The sequence below is a fragment of the Haemaphysalis longicornis genome, unplaced genomic scaffold, assembly GCF_048455015.1.
Source record: "Haemaphysalis longicornis isolate Haplotype H1 unplaced genomic scaffold, Haemaphysalis longicornis Haplotype H1 scaffold_6, whole genome shotgun sequence".
NCBI classification, from domain to species: Eukaryota; Metazoa; Arthropoda; class Arachnida; order Ixodida; family Ixodidae; genus Haemaphysalis; species Haemaphysalis longicornis.
Window position 1 is genome coordinate 39953832 of NW_027526407.1, and position 21665 is coordinate 39975496.

At 44.2% G+C, this 21665-nt stretch overlaps 1 protein-coding gene and 1 long non-coding RNA gene across 4 annotated transcripts in view; one reads left to right on the forward strand and one right to left on the reverse strand.

Annotated features, from left to right (window-relative positions):
* The window catches only part of Ptp10d (Protein tyrosine phosphatase 10D), a 202879-nt gene that overhangs the window by 18238 nt on the left and 162976 nt on the right, over window positions 1-21665 (reverse strand). For all 3 annotated transcript variants that reach the window (XM_077674048.1, XM_077674047.1, XM_077674049.1), the window contains 12 exons: window positions 21429-21572; window positions 20227-20352; window positions 19366-19508; window positions 18856-18997; window positions 17540-17818; window positions 14871-15152; window positions 14174-14301; window positions 12466-12558; window positions 7328-7394; window positions 6652-6869; window positions 5087-5279; window positions 362-537 (listed from right to left, as the gene is read on the reverse strand). In XM_077674048.1, coding sequence (XP_077530174.1) covers window positions 362-537; window positions 5087-5279; window positions 6652-6869; window positions 7328-7394; window positions 12466-12558; window positions 14174-14301; window positions 14871-15152; window positions 17540-17818; window positions 18856-18997; window positions 19366-19508; window positions 20227-20352; window positions 21429-21572 — 1991 coding nt within the window. The remainder of the gene's footprint in view (window positions 1-361; window positions 538-5086; window positions 5280-6651; window positions 6870-7327; window positions 7395-12465; window positions 12559-14173; window positions 14302-14870; window positions 15153-17539; window positions 17819-18855; window positions 18998-19365; window positions 19509-20226; window positions 20353-21428; window positions 21573-21665) is intronic.
* LOC144142499 (uncharacterized) lies at window positions 963-14345 on the forward strand. The gene is made up of 3 exons (XR_013316998.1): window positions 963-1386; window positions 12128-12221; window positions 14267-14345. It is a non-coding gene; the product is annotated as an uncharacterized LOC144142499 (long non-coding RNA).

The window sequence follows — 21665 nt, forward strand, 5'->3', positions numbered from 1 at the left end:
ACTTTCAGTGGAGCAATTATCTGTACCAGACAATAATGCTGGCTTTTCGAACAATGGTGTCCTTTAGGCTTTCTTTCCTTCTTTGTTGAGGTTTTAGTGTTCCACAAAAAAAAAGAAAGAAAGAAAAAAAAACTAAGGGTAGGGGGACAAAAGGTATACATAAGTACCTGATGAGGTCCCAATTCCCTGTACAGATATCAGCAGCAACACAAAGTACGAGATGGCAAAAAATACATTACAACTGAAAAAATCATTTTGCCTTAAAAATATCATGCAGCCCTTCGTGTCTGTTTCAGAACTTGTCGTAAAGGTCGTGATGCATCTAACTTGTATTTAATTTAAGAAAACAGCAAATGCCTACCATTTCACTCTCGGCAATGGAAACAACATCATGGTCCTTGGAATGAGGGTCACCGCGAGAGTGCGTTGCAAATGGCCCCAGGCGTCGCCGTCTCAGGACAACCAGCAGGATGGCAAGGACAACCAGCAAGGACAGGGGTACCAGGATGCCCACAATCAGGGGAGTGTTGTCCGGGTCTGACAAAGAAAAAACAGTAAAACGCAAAGAAGTGCCCGTTACAAGCAGAATGTAGTTCTCGCTAGTTTTTTTTTTTTTACCTACCTCGTGCACTCGACAGCAATGAAGTGTCATTTAGTCCCATTCCTTGCTTTGCTTATTTTTAGACTATCCAAAATACAGTTAAATATTGTTAAACTGAAACTGGAAAGTTACTGCGATGTGGTCGTTACGGTCAAACCTTCTTGTAATGGCCGCAGTTGTAACAAACGTTCAGTTTGAACGAGCGTAAAGTGATCCTGACAGTATGAAAACAAGCTAATGGAATTGCAGATAGAACGAATGGACGTGAGAGTGAACTTTGAGTACAACAAACGCCCAACCATGGCAGGCGTTTACAAAACGGTTTTCAGGGCATGCAAGGCATCCAATGTACTGCATGGGATCACACTGTCTGCTTACTTATGCCCAGATGTGCTGACCGCAGCCAGAGAAAAAAAAAAAAAGTGAAAGTAAATGTACACGAGAAAAGATGTTGTTGTCGCAAGTTTCAGGTTACCTGGGATGCAGTGCAGCGAGCAAGTAACAGGAGAGGGGCACGTTTGCAAAGAAGAGAGGCAAGATATGGGAGACGAGTCAACAACTGTGGAGCATTGATCTCTGCTGTTTAGACTGGCCTTAGGCGGACTAAGCAAGGGGAGAGCGGTTTTGGTATATAATCTGTTCGTGCTCGCTCCGACATTCATCTCCAGCTCAGCCGAACGAGAGGAGAGGATAGGCAGTTTAAAAGAACTCCGAGAGCAATAAGTGGTGGTGTGGAAGTAGTAGCTCTTTTTTACAGCATAGATGTGAACTTTATGCATGCGAAGGTAAGTGCTACGATTTGCATGTATACTTTTTGCATGACCTGTATATTAAGGGGGGACACTGGCCTCAAAACTTATTTTAATTTTGAAGCAAAGTTTGTGAAACTGGTCAGTCTTGCTGCTTTTTTCCCACTGATTTCGAATATGCCATTATTTTTTCAGTCGGTCAATTGTTCTCAAGATAATCAGAGATAATTAGCCATTTTTGGTCAAAAAATACACAGAGCAGTGTTGGTCATAAAACAGTAATCTTTATATTTTCAAACACTATGAACCCTGGTGAATGCAATGAGAGAATCGGTTTTTTGATGCATCGCTCGGAACTAATTTTACATTTACAGCTGAGTAATTTTTGGTGGCACCAGTGGCAAGGAACAATTTTGAGTGCCCATTTCAAACACCAAAGTTTAATGAGCTGTAAAATTAGTTCCAAGCGATGCATCGAAAAACTGCTTTTAATATTCACCAGGGTTCATAGTATTGGAAAATATAAAGATCACTGTTTTGTCTATTGTTCCTCCAAAAATGACTAATTATCTCTATATACCTTGGGAACTAATTGACTGACTCAAAAAATAATGGCACATTTGAAATCAGTGGGGAAAAAAAGCAGCAAGACTGACAAGTTTCACAGAGTTTACTTAACAATTAAAGGAAGCTTTTTTAAAGGAGCCATGAAGAGAAAACAAAAGTTTGTTTTATTCGAAAGATTAGGTGTTTCATAGTACCCCAAGCGCTTTCCCGGAAGCAAATGATGCTTTATTCACTGAGAAATAAGGCAATTTAAGCCAAAATTTTAAATCTCCCGCTAAAATTGAACATTCCGTGACGTGTACAATGGCGTCATAGCGCCGGTCCATGAAACAGATACTTAGTATGTCGACTCCATATAGCACCCACACGCGGGAGTCGATCGAGACAGCGGCCATTTTAAAAATACTAGTAAAACCTAGTGCACCCGCAGCCCTAGTCATGGAATCGCCTGATCCGGAGAACAAAACTCTCGCCGAGGAGCTCGGGCTTGCATTTAACAACCTCACACCACTAAAACGCTCAATGGTTCCAAGTGCACGAGCGGCAAGAGTTGTGGGATACGCGGTGGACGGGAAAGCGACCATTCCGCGATAGCCACAACAGACGAACGCCCAGCCGTCGGCACCGCTGCCTCGTCAGCCCCGTCGCGACGGACGAATATAGACTGGTACGTATGTGCCGTATTTTGATTACGGTTAATAATAGTTCAATTTCAGTAGCAGTATCGCTTATGCCAGTTGGCCAGTGTCGTGTATGGAAAGCCGTTCGCGCGAGCTCTCTGCTTCGACCAGAAAGATACGAGCGTCAATGCGCGGTGTTTACGGCATTTGTTTCCCCAAGGTCAGAGCGATTTGACGAAGTCGGCGACGAGCGCCAGCATGTCCCAGGAGTGAGCTAACGTAAGGGTCCCTGCCGTAATCACTTCCTCAGAAATGAAGCGAGCACACTCGTACTTCCTTTAGCTCTCTTTCTCCTCCATTTGCAAAGTTCACAAAACGTAGCCACTTGCTTCGCCTAGGTTCGTCGTTGGGCAGCACATGAAAGGAGATCTCCTCACCGGCGGGGATGTCGCGCTCCCTTGACGATTTGCCCGTACTACATGGGCATTTCAAAACGCAGCAACGAAATTTCATTGTAAAGTACTCGAACAAACTGAAGTTTTCAGTGGTTGTAAACTGGAAACGAGCTCGTAACGACAGCAGCAAGCCAACACCATTCGAAACTTACGCGACGACTGGCACTATCTCGTCGCTTCTTGCTGTTCCTTATTCCCCTCGTTTCTATTTTTACCTTTGCTGGTTGGCGATATGACGGCCAACCTCCTGTGAAGGGATTACGATACGAAGCAAGTCGCGGCTGTGCGTGCTGGAACGGTTCGTTGGCCCCGAAGAGCCTCGAACCCGAAAATTCGTCTGCGCGACGGCGAGATGTCGAGCTCGGCCGGCGCCTAGTTTCGTACGCATTGGTGCACACGCTTGCGTGTTCGTTCGGACCTTCAACCGTTTACTCCACCGTTCTTTGTCATAAAAAGAATGTGCAGTATGTTTCAGGGGCATTTAGCTCGCTATGCAAACTGTAAGCCCTGCCTAACATGCGTTTGCTTTTGCCGGCCTCCGCCAATCGCAGAGCATTCTCCAGTGACATCACAGGTTCTGTTGCGGAAAATGAGCTGGTGGGTCGCATGGTCATTTCCTTTTTTCCTAATTATGTAGCTTATTTGAGCGAAGTTTGCGTTATAAGTGGTGTCGTTATGGTTCTAACGAGGCAATCTTTCGAATGAACCAAACTTGTGTTTTCTCTTCATGGCTCCTTTAAGAACAGTGTCCCCCCCCCACTCAAGGGGCACGGGCCCTGTCAAGCTGCTTTTGTTGGTTTTTTTGTCCATGCTCCCAACATCTCTATGTGTGTGAATGTCAAATAAACATTGATTGATTTAATGAGTGGCATGATATTGAGGGGAGTATGGTTTCAGCAGCTGTGATTTTAGGCATCACTGAACCATTTTTCGAGTTGTCATGGGAAATGTGTCATTTTACTAACTGCAGATATGAAGCACCGACACTCTTTGGAGATTTAATTACGATGATTTCTTTCCGCCGGCATTTTCTGCCTCAAGTAGAAATGCTAGCATTGTGAGTGGCCTACTAACCAGAGCACATCGCGTGGTTGTGGCTTCACTACTAGCGCCGATAAGGAGGAGTGTGCCCATGGTGGTAGTTTCAAAGTGTTCGGAGCACCCGACCTTGAGAGGTTTCGGATTATCATGACAGCTGATATTTGATAGCCGCTTTCACTAGCAGCGCAGATAAAGACTCGCAGCACAATTTACACTCACGCTATCAGCCATTTTTTTCACGCACGTAACTTTTTGTCAGGTGTTGTTGTCTTGCGAGCAGTAACAGGCTGTACCATATTTTCGCGCGTATAACCCGCCCTGCATATAATCCGCACGCCCATTTCAGCCAACCCGAAAAGAAAAAAAAATCCTCGCGCATTGTCCGCACATTCGATACAAGAAAGGCTGCACCAGAGCAACTGCTCAAGCAACAAATCACATACTACGTAGACAGAAAAAGTGTATATTTAGCAAGTAGAATATACTGGCTGCAAAGCGAAAGTCACCATTCACTAATAAAATTCAGTCGTTAGAGCGCGCTCAATCTTGTTTTTTCTTTCTTGTCCTTGCATGTTTTGCGTGATCGCTGCCGTGGAAGGCTTAGTCAGTGTTACGGCGTAGGAGCCTCATGGCATAACGCACATTGGCGTGAAGCTGCACTGAAGGAAATACCCTGCGTATTATCCGCACCCCTACTTTGCCACTGAAATTTTCGCATTTTTGGTGCCAGTTATACGCGCGAAAATACGGTATGTGGAGCTACATGCATTGCTTCACAGCTGCAGCTAGTGCCTTATAGTCGCTAACTGTTATGAGTTAGGAGAAAAGGAGTGCAGTTGTAGAGGTGGCATGCCACATCAAGGTGGGTCACAAAGTTTTCCGAATCTACAGCTTTTTCAAGTAAATTCGAATCTGTAAATTTTTTGTGCTGGTTACTAGATCTGTGCAACACTTGTCTGAAAACTCTCTAGCTTCACAATGCATTCGTTTCATTTGTGGCATGCAATTGCACAAGTTTGCACGCGATTGCACATTGTTAGGTGCCCCTCTCACCTGTTTGGATAGGATACGAGAAGACCGTGTCGGTGAACTTGTCTGGTGCAGTGTAGGCACGCACTTTGACCCTGTAGGTGGAGCCAGCCTTGAGAGGTCCATTGCAGTAACCCTTGTCGCCCTTGCAGTCCTCAGAGCCAATGACAAACTCCTCCGTGATGGTGCCATTGAACGGGTAGTAAGGCTCCGTCACCTGTGTAGTATTCAGTTGCCAAAATGACACCGTCTCCTTGTATGTTACACTCAGATAATTATAATAGCAATAAAAGAGTTTAACATAGCTCAAATTTCATTAATTATTAGGCAAGGTTACATGCCAAACTTGTCGGAAGTTGATAATTAAACTTCTAGCATTAAAAGATTAGAACATAGTATGAAAATCCGCAAGCTTAGGCAGCAATTTCTAATGTTAAGAAACTGTTAATTTAATTCACAAATGTCTAAAACACAGGAAACAGCTAGACGGGCATTACCACAGAAGTAATTGATTTCGCTGTTCAATTTAGGTTGCAGAAAAGTTTTGTTGGTCTCTTACATTTGTGTGGCCTTTTTATCTGTCTGTGTTTTATTTAAAGCACGGCAGACCCATTTTATGTGACCTATTTAACCATGCTGTTATAGTTATTTTCATAGCTAACCTTCACAAGAATATCTTCAGCGTCATTGATGCTACCCTTAGTTCCATTTCTTTAATACAGCGTTTCTCAAAAGGACAGCCGTAAATATTTTGGGGTCTGCCAGACATCTTTCTGCATGTTCTTTCAGCAATTCCTTTGGTAGACCTGCGTGAATAGAGATCTTTTCTTTCAAAGTGAATAATTATTTTATTCGAATAATTTGTAACCAAAGCAAGTGTTATTGATTCAAAGCAAATAGTTCGGGCTTGCTAATATGAAAACTGTAAAAATTTCTTGTTTTTGCTTCTGTAACTAGCTCACCGAAAAAAAAAGGCTTATTTAACAGCTTTTGTGAAACTTTTCCTGCGGTATAAAACAAACATCTGTAGTGCTGCTTTTAGATTTATAGATCATGGTTAATGCTTGTGGAGGACACTTCTCATGTGATGACCTCAACCACAGGTCGTAGAACATCGTCATAGAAGAAAGATTTTCCAGCAAATTCTTAGCCTCCGCTGCTTGAACTCATTTTTCGGTACACCTGTGCAACTAGTGATGTTTGCTTTCAAAGTGAATAATGGTTCTCTTCAAATAGCTTTGAATTGAAACGAGTGTTTTTGATTCAAAATCAATATGGAAACTAAAATCTACAACAGCTCACTTCAACTTCAGTACAGTAACTAGCTCATAAAAACAAAAAAAGGCTCCTTCAGAAGCTTTTTTTTATGGTATAAAACAAACAAAGAAGCTGTCGTGCTCCTTTGAGATTTCTAGATCATGGTTCATGTTAGTGGAGAAGAACACTTTCAACTCATATGGTGACCTAAAACACAAGTCGTAGAAGATTTTAATAAAAGATTTTTTTTGTAAAATTTTTAACCTCCGCTGCTTGACCCGCCATTTGTTAGTGACTTGCTCTGGCAAAAGTTTGCGCCCAGAGAGGCGTACCTGGTATGGTGGCCAGCTGTGGTAGCTCTGCACCTCGGACCAGGTCGGCAGGATGGCAAGGCTGGTGTCCTTGGCGTCGTCCTCCGCCACGATGATCGTGTAGGCATGGATCGGCCCGTGGCTGTTGGCAAAGAAGTTCTTGCGGAAGCTCACTCGGATCGTGGTAGAAGTGTGGGCCGTTGACTTTGGGAACACCGAGTCACTCGGCTTCGGGGGCGCTGCGATTTATTACGGTGACGACCGCTTATAATGTATGCCGCTGAAGCCACAAAGCTGCTCCACACTATAAGCGGTACCACACTACAACCAAAACACGTGCAAAGAAAACAAATTGTGACCTATTTTCTGAGCATTATTTGTATACCATCACTCAAACGAATGGCAATAAAAACACAGGCAACGTGTTTATTTCGTCTTTTTTCCCACATCAGCTACTGATACGCAGTTTTTCCTAAATTGTGAATTTGGCTTAAACTTTGTGTAAGTATTTATGTTTTCAAGGAGTGCACTTGGGTTTGGCCACCCAAATGCACGGGTTCAGAAGAATAGATGCCATAGGATGTACTGCTGATAAGAGGGACATTACTTATTTAGCGACAATGTGTTGGTCTGCTACAACAGTGCTGAAAGTTGTACGAAATCCAGTGTAAAAATCAACAAGGGCAACAAAGCTTACCCCAGATAGGCATTGTCTCCTCCCACTTCCCTTTCCCACCGGGACCAATTTTCGTGTGCGCTTGAATCTGGAACACCAACAATGAAAGGCAGCATTAAAGGGACACTGAAGTGAATTTGTTCTCGTATGTATTCCACAGATGGCTCAAATATACATACTTTTCATCTTTTATCCGGTCACTAAAACAGTATTTAATTTACCAAGGCAGAAAGAAGAAAAAATACCATACGATGTGTGCTATGACCGCAACAACTGCAGAAGTGACGCACAGTATTCTTGCAATGTGGTTGGATGATGTCCAAGTTTTTAAAGTTCATGCATGTGCACTTGCGGTTGTGCCAATGTTATTTTTTTTTTTTTTTATTTATTTAGATAAGTGCCCACAAACAGCATGACGCCTTCAGCGTGGTGCACAGAAGAAACAAGGGAAAGGATAGAAAAGGGAGATGTGTACAATGGGGAAAAAAGAGTATAGTAAAAATAACATCAATGGATCAAACATTATGAGGCTGACTCACACGATTCTACAACGCAAATGAAGACACTCAGAACACACTCAGAAGATGTGTACCATAGCGAAAAAAGAGCATGAGAAATGAAAATAACCTCAATGGAACAAGCATTACATGGCTGACTCGCCTGATTTTACAACACATAAGTACACACTCAGGCTTTAGATGAATTTTTAACAGCTTGCACAAAAGTGCTGTAACGATCAAAGATACTCAGATCAGGCACTTCAAGTGAGTTGTAAAGGAGTTGCATTCTCTGGACAGGACTTTTATGATTGACGTCAGGATAAAATAGCGGCGAGGAACGGCATCGTGTGGGGACATGAAAATTGATGGAAGTTAGCAAATCGGCAGAGTCAACAGCTCCATGAATGAGCTTGTGAAGAAAGCACATATCGAGGAGTGTTCTTCTGTCACTCAGTCTGCTTAATCCAGTGTGGTCGAGTATTCTGTCATACGTGTAATATATTTTCCTGAAAAGGTAACGATCATAATAGATTCTAATAAATCTCATCTGGACTCGTTCCAGAGACAGTGACAAGTATTGAGGAACAGAGTTCCATACAACCGAGCAGTACTCTAGCCGGGAACGTACAATAGCCCGAAACAGGGACAAATAGCAGGTAGGATCAGTGAACTCTTTCGTGACACGTGTTACGAGTCCAAGGGATTTCATTGCATCGCTGGCTGTTTTTTCAATGTGGTGTTTAAAACTTAGTGATGAGTCAATGTGCACACCCAAGTCCCGCACTGTTGACGCTCGAGTAATGGAACCCCCATGCAGCTTATACAAAAATTGAATCGGCACCTGTCGACGATGGTATGATATCACATTGGTCTTTGATGGGTTGATGCGAAGCATGTTTGCTGAACACCATGCTGACACGGTGTTGATGTCATCCTGTAGAAGCGAGCACTCGCTAGCCCTGTCTATAGGCCGAAAGATCTTAATGTCATCAGCAAAGAGGAGCATTTCAGAGTGTTGCATGCGCTCAGCCAAGTCATTGATAAAAATCAAGAACAACAAGGGGCCCAGGTTGCTTCCCTGAGGCACTCCGGAAGTTGAGCGAAATTCACCAGAGAAACAGCCCGAAACTCGCACAACGTTTGTACGGTTAGACAAGTAACTTTCAAAAAGCATCAAGTACATCTTACATATTCCATAGTTGTCCAGTTTCTGTAACAGCAAGGAGTGTGACACAGTGTCGAATGCCTTTGACAAATCAAAGTAGATTACATCAATTTGGTGTCTTGAATGCACTGCAGGGACCACTTTGCTAAGAAAAGCACACAGATTTGTCACAGGTGAACGATGAGGAATAAAGCCATGTTGTTGTGTACACAGCTTCTGGGAGAAGTAAGAGTAGAGACGGCTGTACAAAATAAGCTCCAGAACTTTGGACAGAGAGCAAATCAGTGACACAGGTCGATAATTGACCACAAGGGAAGGGTCGCCAGACTTAAATATGGGTGCAACAATTGAGTGTTTCCAAGTGGTTGGAAAGACTCCAGATTTTATACAGAGGTTGAAGATGTGTCTCAATAAGGGTGTAAGTAACGGTCCGCAGCCCTTAACAATGAAGCTAGGGATGCCGTCGTGGCCACACGATTTTTTGGCCTTCATTTTTCTAAGGGCTTCACGAATTTCCGTCTCTGTCACTGGCGTTGCCGCCAGGCAGTCTGCCTGTAAGGTCTTATCTGCATAGTCAGTGTTGCCAGTATTACCAGCTGAAAAACTGGAGCTGAAGTGGCTAGCCAACAGGTTGGCAATTTCTGTTGCGTTGGTACATGCCTTGCCTGCAGCTGTGTGGATCGTTGAAATTTTAGATGATCGTGAGCCATAACTGTGCATGAACCTCCAGAACTGTTTGGGGTCCTGCCTCAAAGATGTTTCAACTCTGTCAATGTAGGCTTGCCTGTCCCGTTTCAACAGCTGCTTGGCCTGTCTTCTACAATCGCTGAACATTTTATACGCTGTTGGGCAGCCTGATACTTTATGACGGTGGTGCAGGTGTGCCTTTCGCTCGAGACACTGTCGCAGCTCTTGAGAGAACCAAGCCGGATACACGGATGGACGGGAAGTGCGTTGCGGGATGAACCTGGCCATTGCGTCTTGTAGTGCAGCAGTCAATTTGGCCGTGGCCGATTCTGCACAGTGGTCACTGAGCACGTCTGACCAGTCGTAGTCCCTTAGGAACACATACAGGCCGAGGTAGTCCCCACGGTCAAATTGAAACTTAGTTTGTGCACGAGGAACGTGCCTCACCACTTTCAATGAAAACACTATCTCTAAAGGAGGATGATAACTATCTACCCGTGTTAGTGGAGCACATGCCCTCTGGACACAATCATCAGGAGAGGATGTTAGTATGACGTCAAGAAATTTTCCCTGGTGGTTTGGGCAAGTGTTTTTTTGATATAGGCCATGAAACATGATGAAGTCTAACATAAAAGATGCTTTCGGGCGTGACGCAGCAGCAACCTCGTGAACACCTGTAGCTGCCCAATCCATCCCAGGCAGGTTAAAATCACCACAAATGCGGACATTATATTTTGAAAAGTCTACAATTTGCTCAAGGCTCTGAAAATGGTTGATGAATTTGGTAGCATCATAAAGAGGTGGAAAATAATAATTTCCCAGTAAATAGCTGGCGCCATTTCTGGCGGATACCTCGATCCAAACACTTTCCTCGTAAAGCTCTAGATCACCTCTACGGCGCACGTTAAGCGAGCTGTCCACCGCGATTAGCACACCCCCTCCTCTTTTTTGCTTAGTCGCGGCATAATTGCGGTCACGGCGGAAGACTGTGTAACCAGGTGTGAAAAATTGAGCACTTGCGCAGGAATCGTCCAGCCACGTTTCCGTGAGGCATATAATGGGATAGTTGGTGGTGGCTACATTAGAGTAAAATGCGTCGGCCTTCGTTCGTAGGCCGCGGACATTCTGGTAATAGATGGTGCAAGTAGGGTCCGACATGCTTATTTAGAAGCGTCTTTCTGCAGTACATCCTGCCGGCCATGCAGCGTTCCGAAGAAAGGGCGAAAGAGACAGCCTTCGGGCCATGCCTCGGGCGTGTTGATGCCGTCGAAATGTTGCTCCTCGATCGCGACATGAAACGAAGAATAGCTGGGATGCCGAGATGGTAGCTGAGTGCACGTCACTTCAACGCCGTTTAAGAGGTCTTTCAACGACGAAGTCAAGTCCACTGTGGTGGTGCCGGGAGCCAGGCGCGTCACGAAGAGTGCACGTTGTCGCGGGGGTCGCACGACCGCCGCGAGAGTCGACTTTGAGCTGCGGCCGACATTAGGCCTAGCACGTCTTCGGCGCTGAAGCCGGAAGCCGTCGTCGTCTTCGGGGGCCTCAGCTGACTCTGGCGGAGGTGCCTCGTGTTTAGAGGCCGTTCGATTAGCACCTGGAAACTGCGAGGGCCTGGTCGACAAGGGAGGCGCCGCGCCTTCCCTCTTGTCAGTCGCCGCATACTTTCGTGGGGCGGTTGGCACGCTTTGTTTGTCATCCGACTTCAGCACAGTCGAATAAAATTGTGTGCCGGCTAGACCCTGTGGGTCCACACGATTCACGCTCACCGCTGTGCGTAGAAGCTCCGAGTTTCGAGAAAGATGGAGCTGCAATGAGGCAAAGTCGGCTGCGGAGTTCACTTGTAGCTTGCGTAGCAGCTCGGTCGTTCGCTCAGTTTGTTGCCGGAGCGACGCGTTGTCGGCTCGCAATTCACCGACCTCGGCCGTAAGGCTGTCAATCTTCAAACACAACTGTTGTATCATCGACGCAAATTCGCCGTTCGGCAATACGGGTGCAGCTTCGTCGCCGGTGTTGGGTCGCGCCACTTCGAAGCTGGCGGTACGTTTGGTGGCCATCGAGGCGGCGTCTCGTTCCGATGCTCGTTCGCACGCTTTGCACACATATGCACTCACGCCGGTCGTCATCAACTCATCGTAGGCGTTGCCGACGACGTTAACGCATTTGCAGTGGAAGTGCATGTTGCATTTGCAGCACTCGATATATTGTTGGCGGCCGACAATCGACTCGGAGCATTTTCCGCACACACACTCCGGCGGCGCCATCTTTGCTTTAAGGAAGAACTTCAGCAACATTTGAAACGAGCATGCGTGCAGGAATGTATTCTTGTGGGTTTTTTAGAGTGTTCTCTGCATCAATTTCGGTTTCGGTACCTTGAAGCAACATGCTTAGCACCTGCCATTATCCTGCGTCCCGCATTTACGATGACTCCGAACTCGGCATACCATGCTTCTGCCATGTTGTTGGTTGCAGAATAGGTTGGATAAGCCTGCCAGCACCACACACGATGACCGAGTATAGTGCATAGCATAACAACAAGTAACAGGAAGCAACAAGCAAGTAACAAGTAAGTAAGAAATAAGTGACAGAATAAAGCATCATTTTTAAGTTATGCCCCGAGGTTTCGAAACTGACCAAGTCAATTTTTTTACGATTAAACAAATGCTTCAGTCTGCACCACACCAAAGCACCTAAGCTAACCAACAAGCGCAAACTTAATACGGGTGTGCATCTACTCAGCTATCGGATGCAATAAGGTATGACTCACCGTATGGCGAAATTTCAGTAGTACAGGTAGTAGTATTTCTTACCTCAAACACGTACGTTCGGCCCGGAATGAGGTTTGAAATAACTCCTTTTGTTTCAGTTGGTTCAAAGAGCTTGTGGCGATAGGACAAGGAACCCTGGGGCAAAGCAAAGCAAACAAAGAAAAAGCTTTCAGACAGTAAACTTTTCCAAGACGGGATGATTTTTGCGAGATGGTAAGAACAGGAAGTGCAACAGTGATTTCCAAATATTGCATGCTATCTTGAGATTCTTGACCACTCGGCTTATATTATAGTCACAACAAAGGTTCCCTCTAAATAAATGAGCGGTTTGGGGGTTACAATTAGTCACTGAACAAAAGCATTCACACATTGGCTGCCCAAAACAAACAAATCCGGCTAAGTAACTGATTTAAAGATTATAATTCAATATCATAAGATGTCAGTTCGTTAAGTGCAACATTCAGATCTTGGATTACACAAATTAAATTGGTTCAAATCATCGTCGAAGTGTGAAGAGTGTGCTTAAAAAAAGTGTAAACAGTCAGGAACCTTGAGTGGAAGCCAAGGTTTCAAGATGTGAAGCATTTTCATCAGGGCCGTCACATCTATTAGTGTAGCAGCACAGTGCAGCATTGTCGTGGGCTTCACTGTTACTGTCCTCTTTGTAGCTGTCACCGTCGTTAAATGCGCACAATATTCGATTCTGTCCAGTGCAGTTGCATCGCCGCATTTTTATAGTGGGCCTGTGGCCAAACTTTCCAGGATGCAATTCTATTCTAAGCAATTGTCTCAAGACCCCCTTCAATGTAGACATTTCTTTCACTAATGTTGGGTTGCTGCTTCAGCTGAAGTTTTTACAAGTTCTTGGCCACTAGTTCAACTTTCCATTTTTTAAGGTGGCAATATAATGACACTGCTATCTGACGTAAAGGCACCAAGCAGGCGAACTTAGTCCACTAAGCCGATACAAAACTCTGAATGGTAGGATCAAAATGGCAGCCTGCCACTTGTGCTTTGGTTGGATACGGCTATGGATAATCATGGCTACAATACTTGTTTTCCAGCGGAGCTTTGAAGTGGTGCTTACTACGTGCCACTTTCCAGGTTTGGATGAGCGCTCAGTGCCAGGGTTGCGACCTACCTGGTTTTTGACCGGTTCGACTGGTTTTTTAGACAGCGGGCCAGTTGCTGGTTCATACTTAGAACTGGCCATCACTGGCCGGTGTTTTGGCCATCGTACCGCGATTTTTTTTGCATTTTATAAGCGTCAATTCAGCAACTGCAATGATAAACGTGTCAACAGCGTGCGCATTGCATACTTTTTACCGTTCGTTTGGTGGATTCAGATGCAAAGAGCTTTTAATGGATGAAGCTTTTAATGAACAGATGAAGCTTTTTAATAACGGACGAAGCTTTTAACGGACAAAGAGCTTTTAACGGACGAATTTGCGATTACTTTTCAGTGCAGCATGCACATTTAAAGCAATAACTAAAACCTCAGTCACTTTCAGTACAAACAATTTATTGATTTCTCTCTAGGAAAACCCTACAATAAATGGCATTGTATGTAAAAAAATGGGGGGCCATTTCTTTCTTTCTGTTTTTTTTTTTTGGGGGGGGGGGGGAAAGGTAGCAACCTTACTCAGTGCGTTTTAATCTAAATTGTTCACTACAAGACAGCTCATCGCTTCCGTAAGTATCGGCTGAGAACGGACTAAATACAGTACCTACAAAATCCCCGAATACCAACCTTCATGTAGTACGTGATTTTGAAGCCCGTCAGCACGCCGTTCTGCTCGCTCGATGGCAGCGACCACTGCAACACGATTTCGCTTGGTTTCAGCTCGTATGGCTGGAAGTTCTGGACCTTGCCAGGCACTGTGAGGAGATGAAGGAGAGGAAAAAACATTATGCCATGCACGTTTAGTTGTTGTAGACCTCTTTGTCTAGAACTAAAGAGGCCATGAAGACAAAATGCAAGTTTGTTTTATGCAAAATATTTGGTGTTTCGTAGCCCCCTCACCACTTGTACGGCAGCAGACGATGCTTTATTCACCGATAAATTAAACAATTTCAGCCAAAATTTTAATTCTCCCACTACATTGTATGTTTCGTGACGTCAGCAAAGACAAATAATGGGCAGGTACCTAAAATGATTGTTAGTATGCTGACTGAGGCTGCTACTATTTGCTGAATGTGCCTTCTGTTACTTGATTACCATCCGCCTTCTTAGATGCCACAGCAATACCACTCAAGGACCGCTGTTCGCACTCAGTTTGCTTCTGACCAGACTTGTACCGGACGTATTTGTGCTACAGCTGATAGTAACCGTTTTGTCGGTATAACATTCAGTATCACTCAACAAACAGGGTCACGTAAGTGGCAGTGTCACTTGTGCCAGTTGGTCAGTGTCGTGTCAGACAAGCCTAACACGGCCCACAACTCACCCGACTCTAGGGTCTGAAAAGTGCGCGACACCGGGAGGCTCCGGCGCACGGTGGAGGTGTCATAGCCGCTCATGACAGCCACGACGAAGGTGTAGTTGTGGTGGGGCCGCAGCCGCTCGTAGGAGATGCGCTCGGCCAGGGTGAAGTTTTGCACCAGCACGCCCCGGTGGTCGAGGTACTGCACCTCATAACCGTCCCGGTCGCCAGTCGCACTTTCCCAGACCAGAGAGATGGCTGTGTCCGTGACCGTCAGGGCCTTGATCTCCTTCACGGGGTCCGGAACTGCGGCAACCACCCCCCATGTAACACAGGACGTCTTGTAAAGCAAGACAACTTCAAGATGTATAATATTGTCACATAGCCAAAGACGATGCAGAGTACTTAAAGGAATAAAGTTAATTGGAGTGAACTTGAGCTCCACAAATAATTTAAGGAAAACACAAGTGTTGAGGAAGCAGTCAGCAAAGTTGGGTGCACAGACGAGCATCGGCAAAGATGAATGCCGCAACATTTTCAATCTACACATTTATCTGTTGTGCCCCCACTTCCAGTAACATTGCTTAGGTGGAGAGCATTTCTGGTTAATCAAGAACAATCTAGGATAGTGAGCGCAAAGCACCACCATTGGCTGTGCGGCATAGAAACTAAGGCAATGCGTGCTTCACTTAAAAGACAATATAAGATAGCCGAGCACGGGCCGGCGCTGGTAACGAAACATAAGTAAACAATTTCAAAAGGAATGATTCCAGGAAATATCCATTTGCGAATTGCCACCTATGCCACTGTCACATCCTGCCTAAATATAACTTCGTACAGACATTTTCATGCTTTGTGGGCTGTAATGCAAGACATCTTGTAAATACCTTAGTAAGATGATAGCAAGATGTATAATATCAATTTGTGAATTGCCACCTTGCCACTTGACACATTGCGTGTAGATGTTTCTCTGGCTTTTTGAAGGGATTGGAGTGTTATGTGGGGGTCCAAATAAGACGACTTCAACGAATTTCTAAATATGAAAACACTTTCAATTACACTTAAAACTTCCCCTCACAGCCGACAACTTTGATAGGTTGTCGTGTGTTTTTCAAACCTTTTAAGAGATAAATTTGCACAGGTACTTCGATTTCAGTACATTTTGAAAAATTGTCAAGACAGAGTAGAGCAGAGTCCTGGTTATGCTAGGTTATCCTGGTTAGGCTATGATATTCCCTTAAAACTGAGAAAATAGAACACGTTTTCTAAAGTGAAAGCTATGCGAGCTAAGCAGTTTGATTTTCTATACAACCAACTTCACGGATTTTTAAGAATCCCTAATGCTACAGTTCAGCCCTGATAATGCACTGCTTTTGTGGTATTCTTAAATAGAAATACCAGTTAACAACTAGAAGTACCAGTTAAGTACCAGTTAAGTACCAGAACTACCAGTATTTTTAAATATAAGTACCAGTTAAAAGACAGTATTATGACTCAGTAAAGGCAAGCTATACTAAACAAATTAAAGGCCTTCCTTAATTTCCTAACATGCAATTTACCCCACATCTGCAAACAGGGATATCAATATACACGGTTTTCCTGAATTTGCCCATCACTCCGCATGTGGGTAAGTGAAAGCTGGCTGATTGGAATTTCAATTATTGAAATTTATCGATGATTTGATCCGTACGATTTGGTCTGGCCAAGCTCTATAGAAGTCTGTTTAAAAAGAGCCTGTTAACTTGACTTTGAGTAGCATCTGCCAAGGATCATTCAAACTATGCGCCACTGTGCCGGCAGCTTGTCACCTAGGTAGTACAGGGCCAGAGAAATGCATTCACCGCCTGCACGCCAGGTTGTGTCGCCTGCAGGACAGAGGGAAATGCGAAGAGAGGAGGTACTTTTGGGCAAAAATAATTTGAACCTTCCACGGGATATGTCTTGGAAGATGTATTCTTCGTGGGCTGCGTCAATTTGGAAGCGAGTGTAGTGATGTGTGGTACGCTAGCAGATCAGGACGTCATTTCTCAAGTCAGAAGTGCAGAGCCTGTTGCTGCCAGTGATGAGGAGGAGGAGGAGGAGGAGGATGAAGCGCTAGAGCGGCTGTACAATTGGGAGTCATGACTGGATGGAATTCCGTCCTTCTCTTGTTTTGAACAAGGCAAAGAGGCAGCGGCCTTCCGCTACATTCACTCGTTAAAGCAACAAGTTCTGGCTGTCACCTTCAAGGACAAAAGGCAGGCAGCAATCATGGACTTCTTCAAGCATCAAATTGTTGGCATGTTCTGCTGCTTCCCAATCACCCTGTACTGTTGTTCTTCCTCCCTTTCATTAGTTCAAACTTTCTTTAATTCAAACTGGGACGTCTTCCTTTTTCAGTTCAAGTTAACGAGCTTTTACTGTATTACAAATCATTACAAATCTTATTAAAACAGCAGTTACTGGATTGATTGATCGTAGGGTTTAACGCACCAATGCAATGCAGGCAATGAGGCGTGCCGGAGTGGAGTGCTCCAGATTAAGTTTCACTATTTGGGGATCTTTAACATGCGCTGAAATCTTGTACACATGGGCATTTTTGCGTTTCGCCTCCATCAGAAAAGTGGCCGCCGCAGCCCGGGATCGAACCCGCGACCTCATGCTCAGCAGGTCAACGCCTTTGCCACCGCGGCGGGTAAACAGCCGCTACTTACACAGCCTTGTGTGTCGATAGATGGGCACGCTGTACACGCCGCCGCTGATGGTCCAGATGCTGATGTTGTACAGCCGCCCGGGAACCAGGTGGTCGAAGAGAACCAGGCGGTTGGTGTCGTTGGACAGCTTTTCCTGAGCTGGTATGCCGGTGTCGCTCAGCTGGAACCGGTACCGGTCAAAGACGACGTGCCGTTGCGGCGTCGGCGTGTACTTGATTCCCAGCGTTCGGGTCTCGTGTTCATCAGCAACGATGTTGATGACAGAGTCAATCACAGGCACTGCCAAAGAAAAGAAACAGAGAAGAAAAACACACTTCTTTTAATTAAGGGGGCACACTGGTCTTACACCAAAAAAGTTTATTTTTGCAGTTATGATGATGAAAATTGGGGGGCGCATGCAGTTTTTTATTCCGATTGTGGACATTATAATTTGTTTTGGTGTAAAATGACTATATTCGAATTTATTTGAATTTTTACATTTGATTTTTTGATAGCATTTGTAAAAGAACTGTCAAGGTATGCAGCTGAACAAGGTACCAGTGAACTGTGCACAAATCAAGGAGTGCAATAAGACTAACATTATCATTCCATGTGGTCTGTAGCAGAAGTTACGACCGTTTGAAGTTTGGGCTTGGAAGGTGGCAACCAGAAAAACTGGTTCTGCCTTCTAGGCCCAAACTTCTAATGGTCGTAACTTCTGCTACTTTTTACAAACAGTACAACCACTGTAGCTGTAATGCAATTGTTTCCAAATTGCAAGAATTTCACATTGTTTGCTTGGACTACTGTTTAGCACCGTCATTTCACTCTGTCTACATAATTCATGCACAATTCATTCCGTCTAGATAATTTATTCACAAGCTTCCAGAATGGGTATGACCAATAAACTAGCACTCTGACTGTCCTAAACTTCTAATTCTACACTGACCATTCTAAATTGTATACTATTCCCCATTCTGAGTGGCGAGTGGCCATTCTAAAACCATTTTAAACTTGCATGAATGACATAAATCAGCTGAGCACAGGTGAGGGCCTTATGAACCAACAGGTTATTTCTATTCATGAATGTAGCAAACATGCATGTATTTAACTGTTGCCACAAATACAGATTCTAGAAGCCAGAACTACTGTATCAGCTGCTGGAATGCACATATCAACAGGCCTTTATTTCTAGAGGTGCAAGAAACCTAAAGCCACAAGCAACTTTGGTGAACGTAAAAAAACTGCACATCCCCTCAGTCTACAACAAATTTCCAATACATCCACAGCTGGAAATCACTACATCCCAACAATAAGCTCTGTGAAAACAGTCTTACTTGTTCTCGTCTGAACACCAAATCCTTCACTTCTCACGTCATGGCTTACAGCATACAGCCGAAAGGAATACAAGTCCCCGGGCTTGAGGCTCTCGATGACGACGTTGACAGTGTCGCCAGGCTTTGTTGTGTTGGCTGGAACCTGCATTTCAGAACGGCGGGAGGCTGACTTTTAGACAACGGCTCAAACATTGCACGTTTCGTGTGCTTGTAGGACTTAGATCCTTTAGAAGCAAAAAGGTTTCCGAGGCAGCATCTACTGTACACAGTTATCAAAGTCTGGAGAGAGTTAAAACCTCATATTTGAGGAGAGCTTGATGCAGAAAAAGGTAGTGGTGAGAGTGCTGTCAACGTACCTCTAATGCCACAACAAAATTATGATTCAGGATGCAATTGATTACCATATCTTGATGTGTTAGCAATAACAGCGCATAAGATGGTTGCTTACAAGAAGCTTGTGTGAAATAGTGAGTTTAGCCCTTTTTTCTGTAACAAAGAATGAGCACATACTTGCTGCGATTTCTGCTTTGTCTGGTCGTTCAGTGGGTTGTACACCACAATGTAGTAGTCCACCCGTCCGGGAGGTGCCGTCCACTCGAAAGTGATGTTCTGGGAGTCCAGGAAGTGGCTGACATGCTTGATGGAGTTTGGATCTGAAAAGCATACCATTTCGTGTGTGTGAGTGGAACCATTCAGCCGGACAGTTTCCTTGGCGTAACAGCAATACGGAGTACAAACTCAAAACCTCGAAAAATACGGTGCCCCCTTCCCTCCTTGTATTTTGGGATTAATCCGGAGGAAAAACAATGTGCAGGCTTATCAAAACGTCTCACAAAATTTGTATAATAACAACAAAACTTGACTACCAAGATGAGATGTTGTAGGGCGGTAGGCCAAAAGAAGACAGGGGAAAAAAACAAGCTAGGGCAGAGAGGAGGTATAGGTAAACATGCACTGACAAACTTGAGCTTGCTTGAAACAAGGGGCAGAAATCTGGTCAAGCTCTTAATGTCAAGTCCGAGATAGTGTTTCCACATTAACATCAACAATATACAAACAACATTCCATAACCCAACCTTAATAGTTAGTAATATAGGTGTCCGCTGAATGATAGTTTGCCTGCCATCACAACTACGCGGAAATGCTGTAAGAAAAGCTGACACACACAGCAGACCAAAACAACACGTGTTAAATAGCACAAACCAGAAAAGAGACAGGTATTCTACAAAACAAAAGACACTGAAAGCATTGGCAGAATATCTAGAAATACTTCTTTGACTTGGGAAGGTGTGAACATGAAATGTATATACTAAGGACAGTAGTTTCGCTGGCCTTGCAGCAGTCAGTGACCCGAGAAAAAAAACAACTTACACAATGTTTGTTCCACATCTTGTGCATCGGTGCTTTCAACTTTGTTGCTGACAGTTGCTACACGAACAATGTACCGCTCCCCAGCGATGAGGTCGTCAATTTCAGTGGAGGTTGTGTTGGAAATGCCTGAAAGGGTGGCCTTTCATTACACATCTGCTCTGTTATGCATGACGCCCCCTTGAAGGGGAAACTGAAAGAGTTACAACATCTCAACAAAGACTGGCCAGAACATTTACGAGAATTCCCAAACAAAATATAACATAAAAAACAAGCTACACAAGGTGGGATGGATAGTAGGAGTTGTAGAATGTAATCAGTACAAAATTAACTCCACATTCAGAGGTATATGATTAGCACTGCTACCTCTGAGTAACACTTCGTAAATTTTAAGAGTCAGTTAATGAATTAACATATACATGGAATATTTTTCTGCTTCTGTAATTATCGTGACCAACTTTCATCGATTTATAATTACTAGCAGGCTGGCAATTTGATATAACAGTCCCAAGTTGACTGCAAAACCTGGAGGGATGACACTTACCAATCGAACGTCTCGGATTTAAATTATCACAACTTCAGACACACACAAAAAGACAGGACGAAAGGGGAGACCAGACACATGCAGCACTGACTGCCAACTAAAGTTTTATTGAAAAGGAAGGGTGTTTTCAAACACGTTCTTCAGAAATAACATACACGAAAAATAGATATAACAGTACTAGTGAATATGAAGTGAGATAGCTAATCTCCTTGTCCATTAATTCCAACAAAGGACTGCCGATGCAATCTTTTCCTCTTTGGTGTATGACTAGTGCTTCGAATATCTCTCGCGTGCATTGCTCTCAGTACTGCCTTATCAGCGATAAGGCGATTAGGAACATCAGCGCATTCAATAAGCAAAGAACAAGCTAAGTGCATTCGACTGCATCAACCTGTGAAAGATTAAATAAGCAATCAACATAGAAGATGAATTTAATTAATCAAATGCCAAGCAAACGAAAGGTAATATCATTACAAATGTTGCGAATAAACAGACTAGTGGCTTGGAAAGAGTACTTTTAACACCTTATTTTACTTTTCAGTACTTTACCGCTCAAATCAGATCTTGTACGGTCACGTTAGTAAAGAATCCTGCTGCAAAATATTAAATGAAAACTTTGAGCAGTGACACGCATGGTTTCTTTATTGGGGTTCTTACTTACCAAACTCTCTCCAGAAGGAAGACTCCACCGGTCGGTAGCGGACGGCGTAATGGTCGACCAGAGAGTTAGCCGGGGCGTTCCAGGTCAGGATCATGGTTGAATTGCTGGCCTTTGCGATCTGAAGGTTCTGCGGAGGTCTGGGGGCTGGGTTCGAGAGACAATTCCAACAACTCAGGGGAAGTCCTGAATCCCAAATGTGATGGACAATTTACCAACAAAAATTGAAGGTAAAAAAAT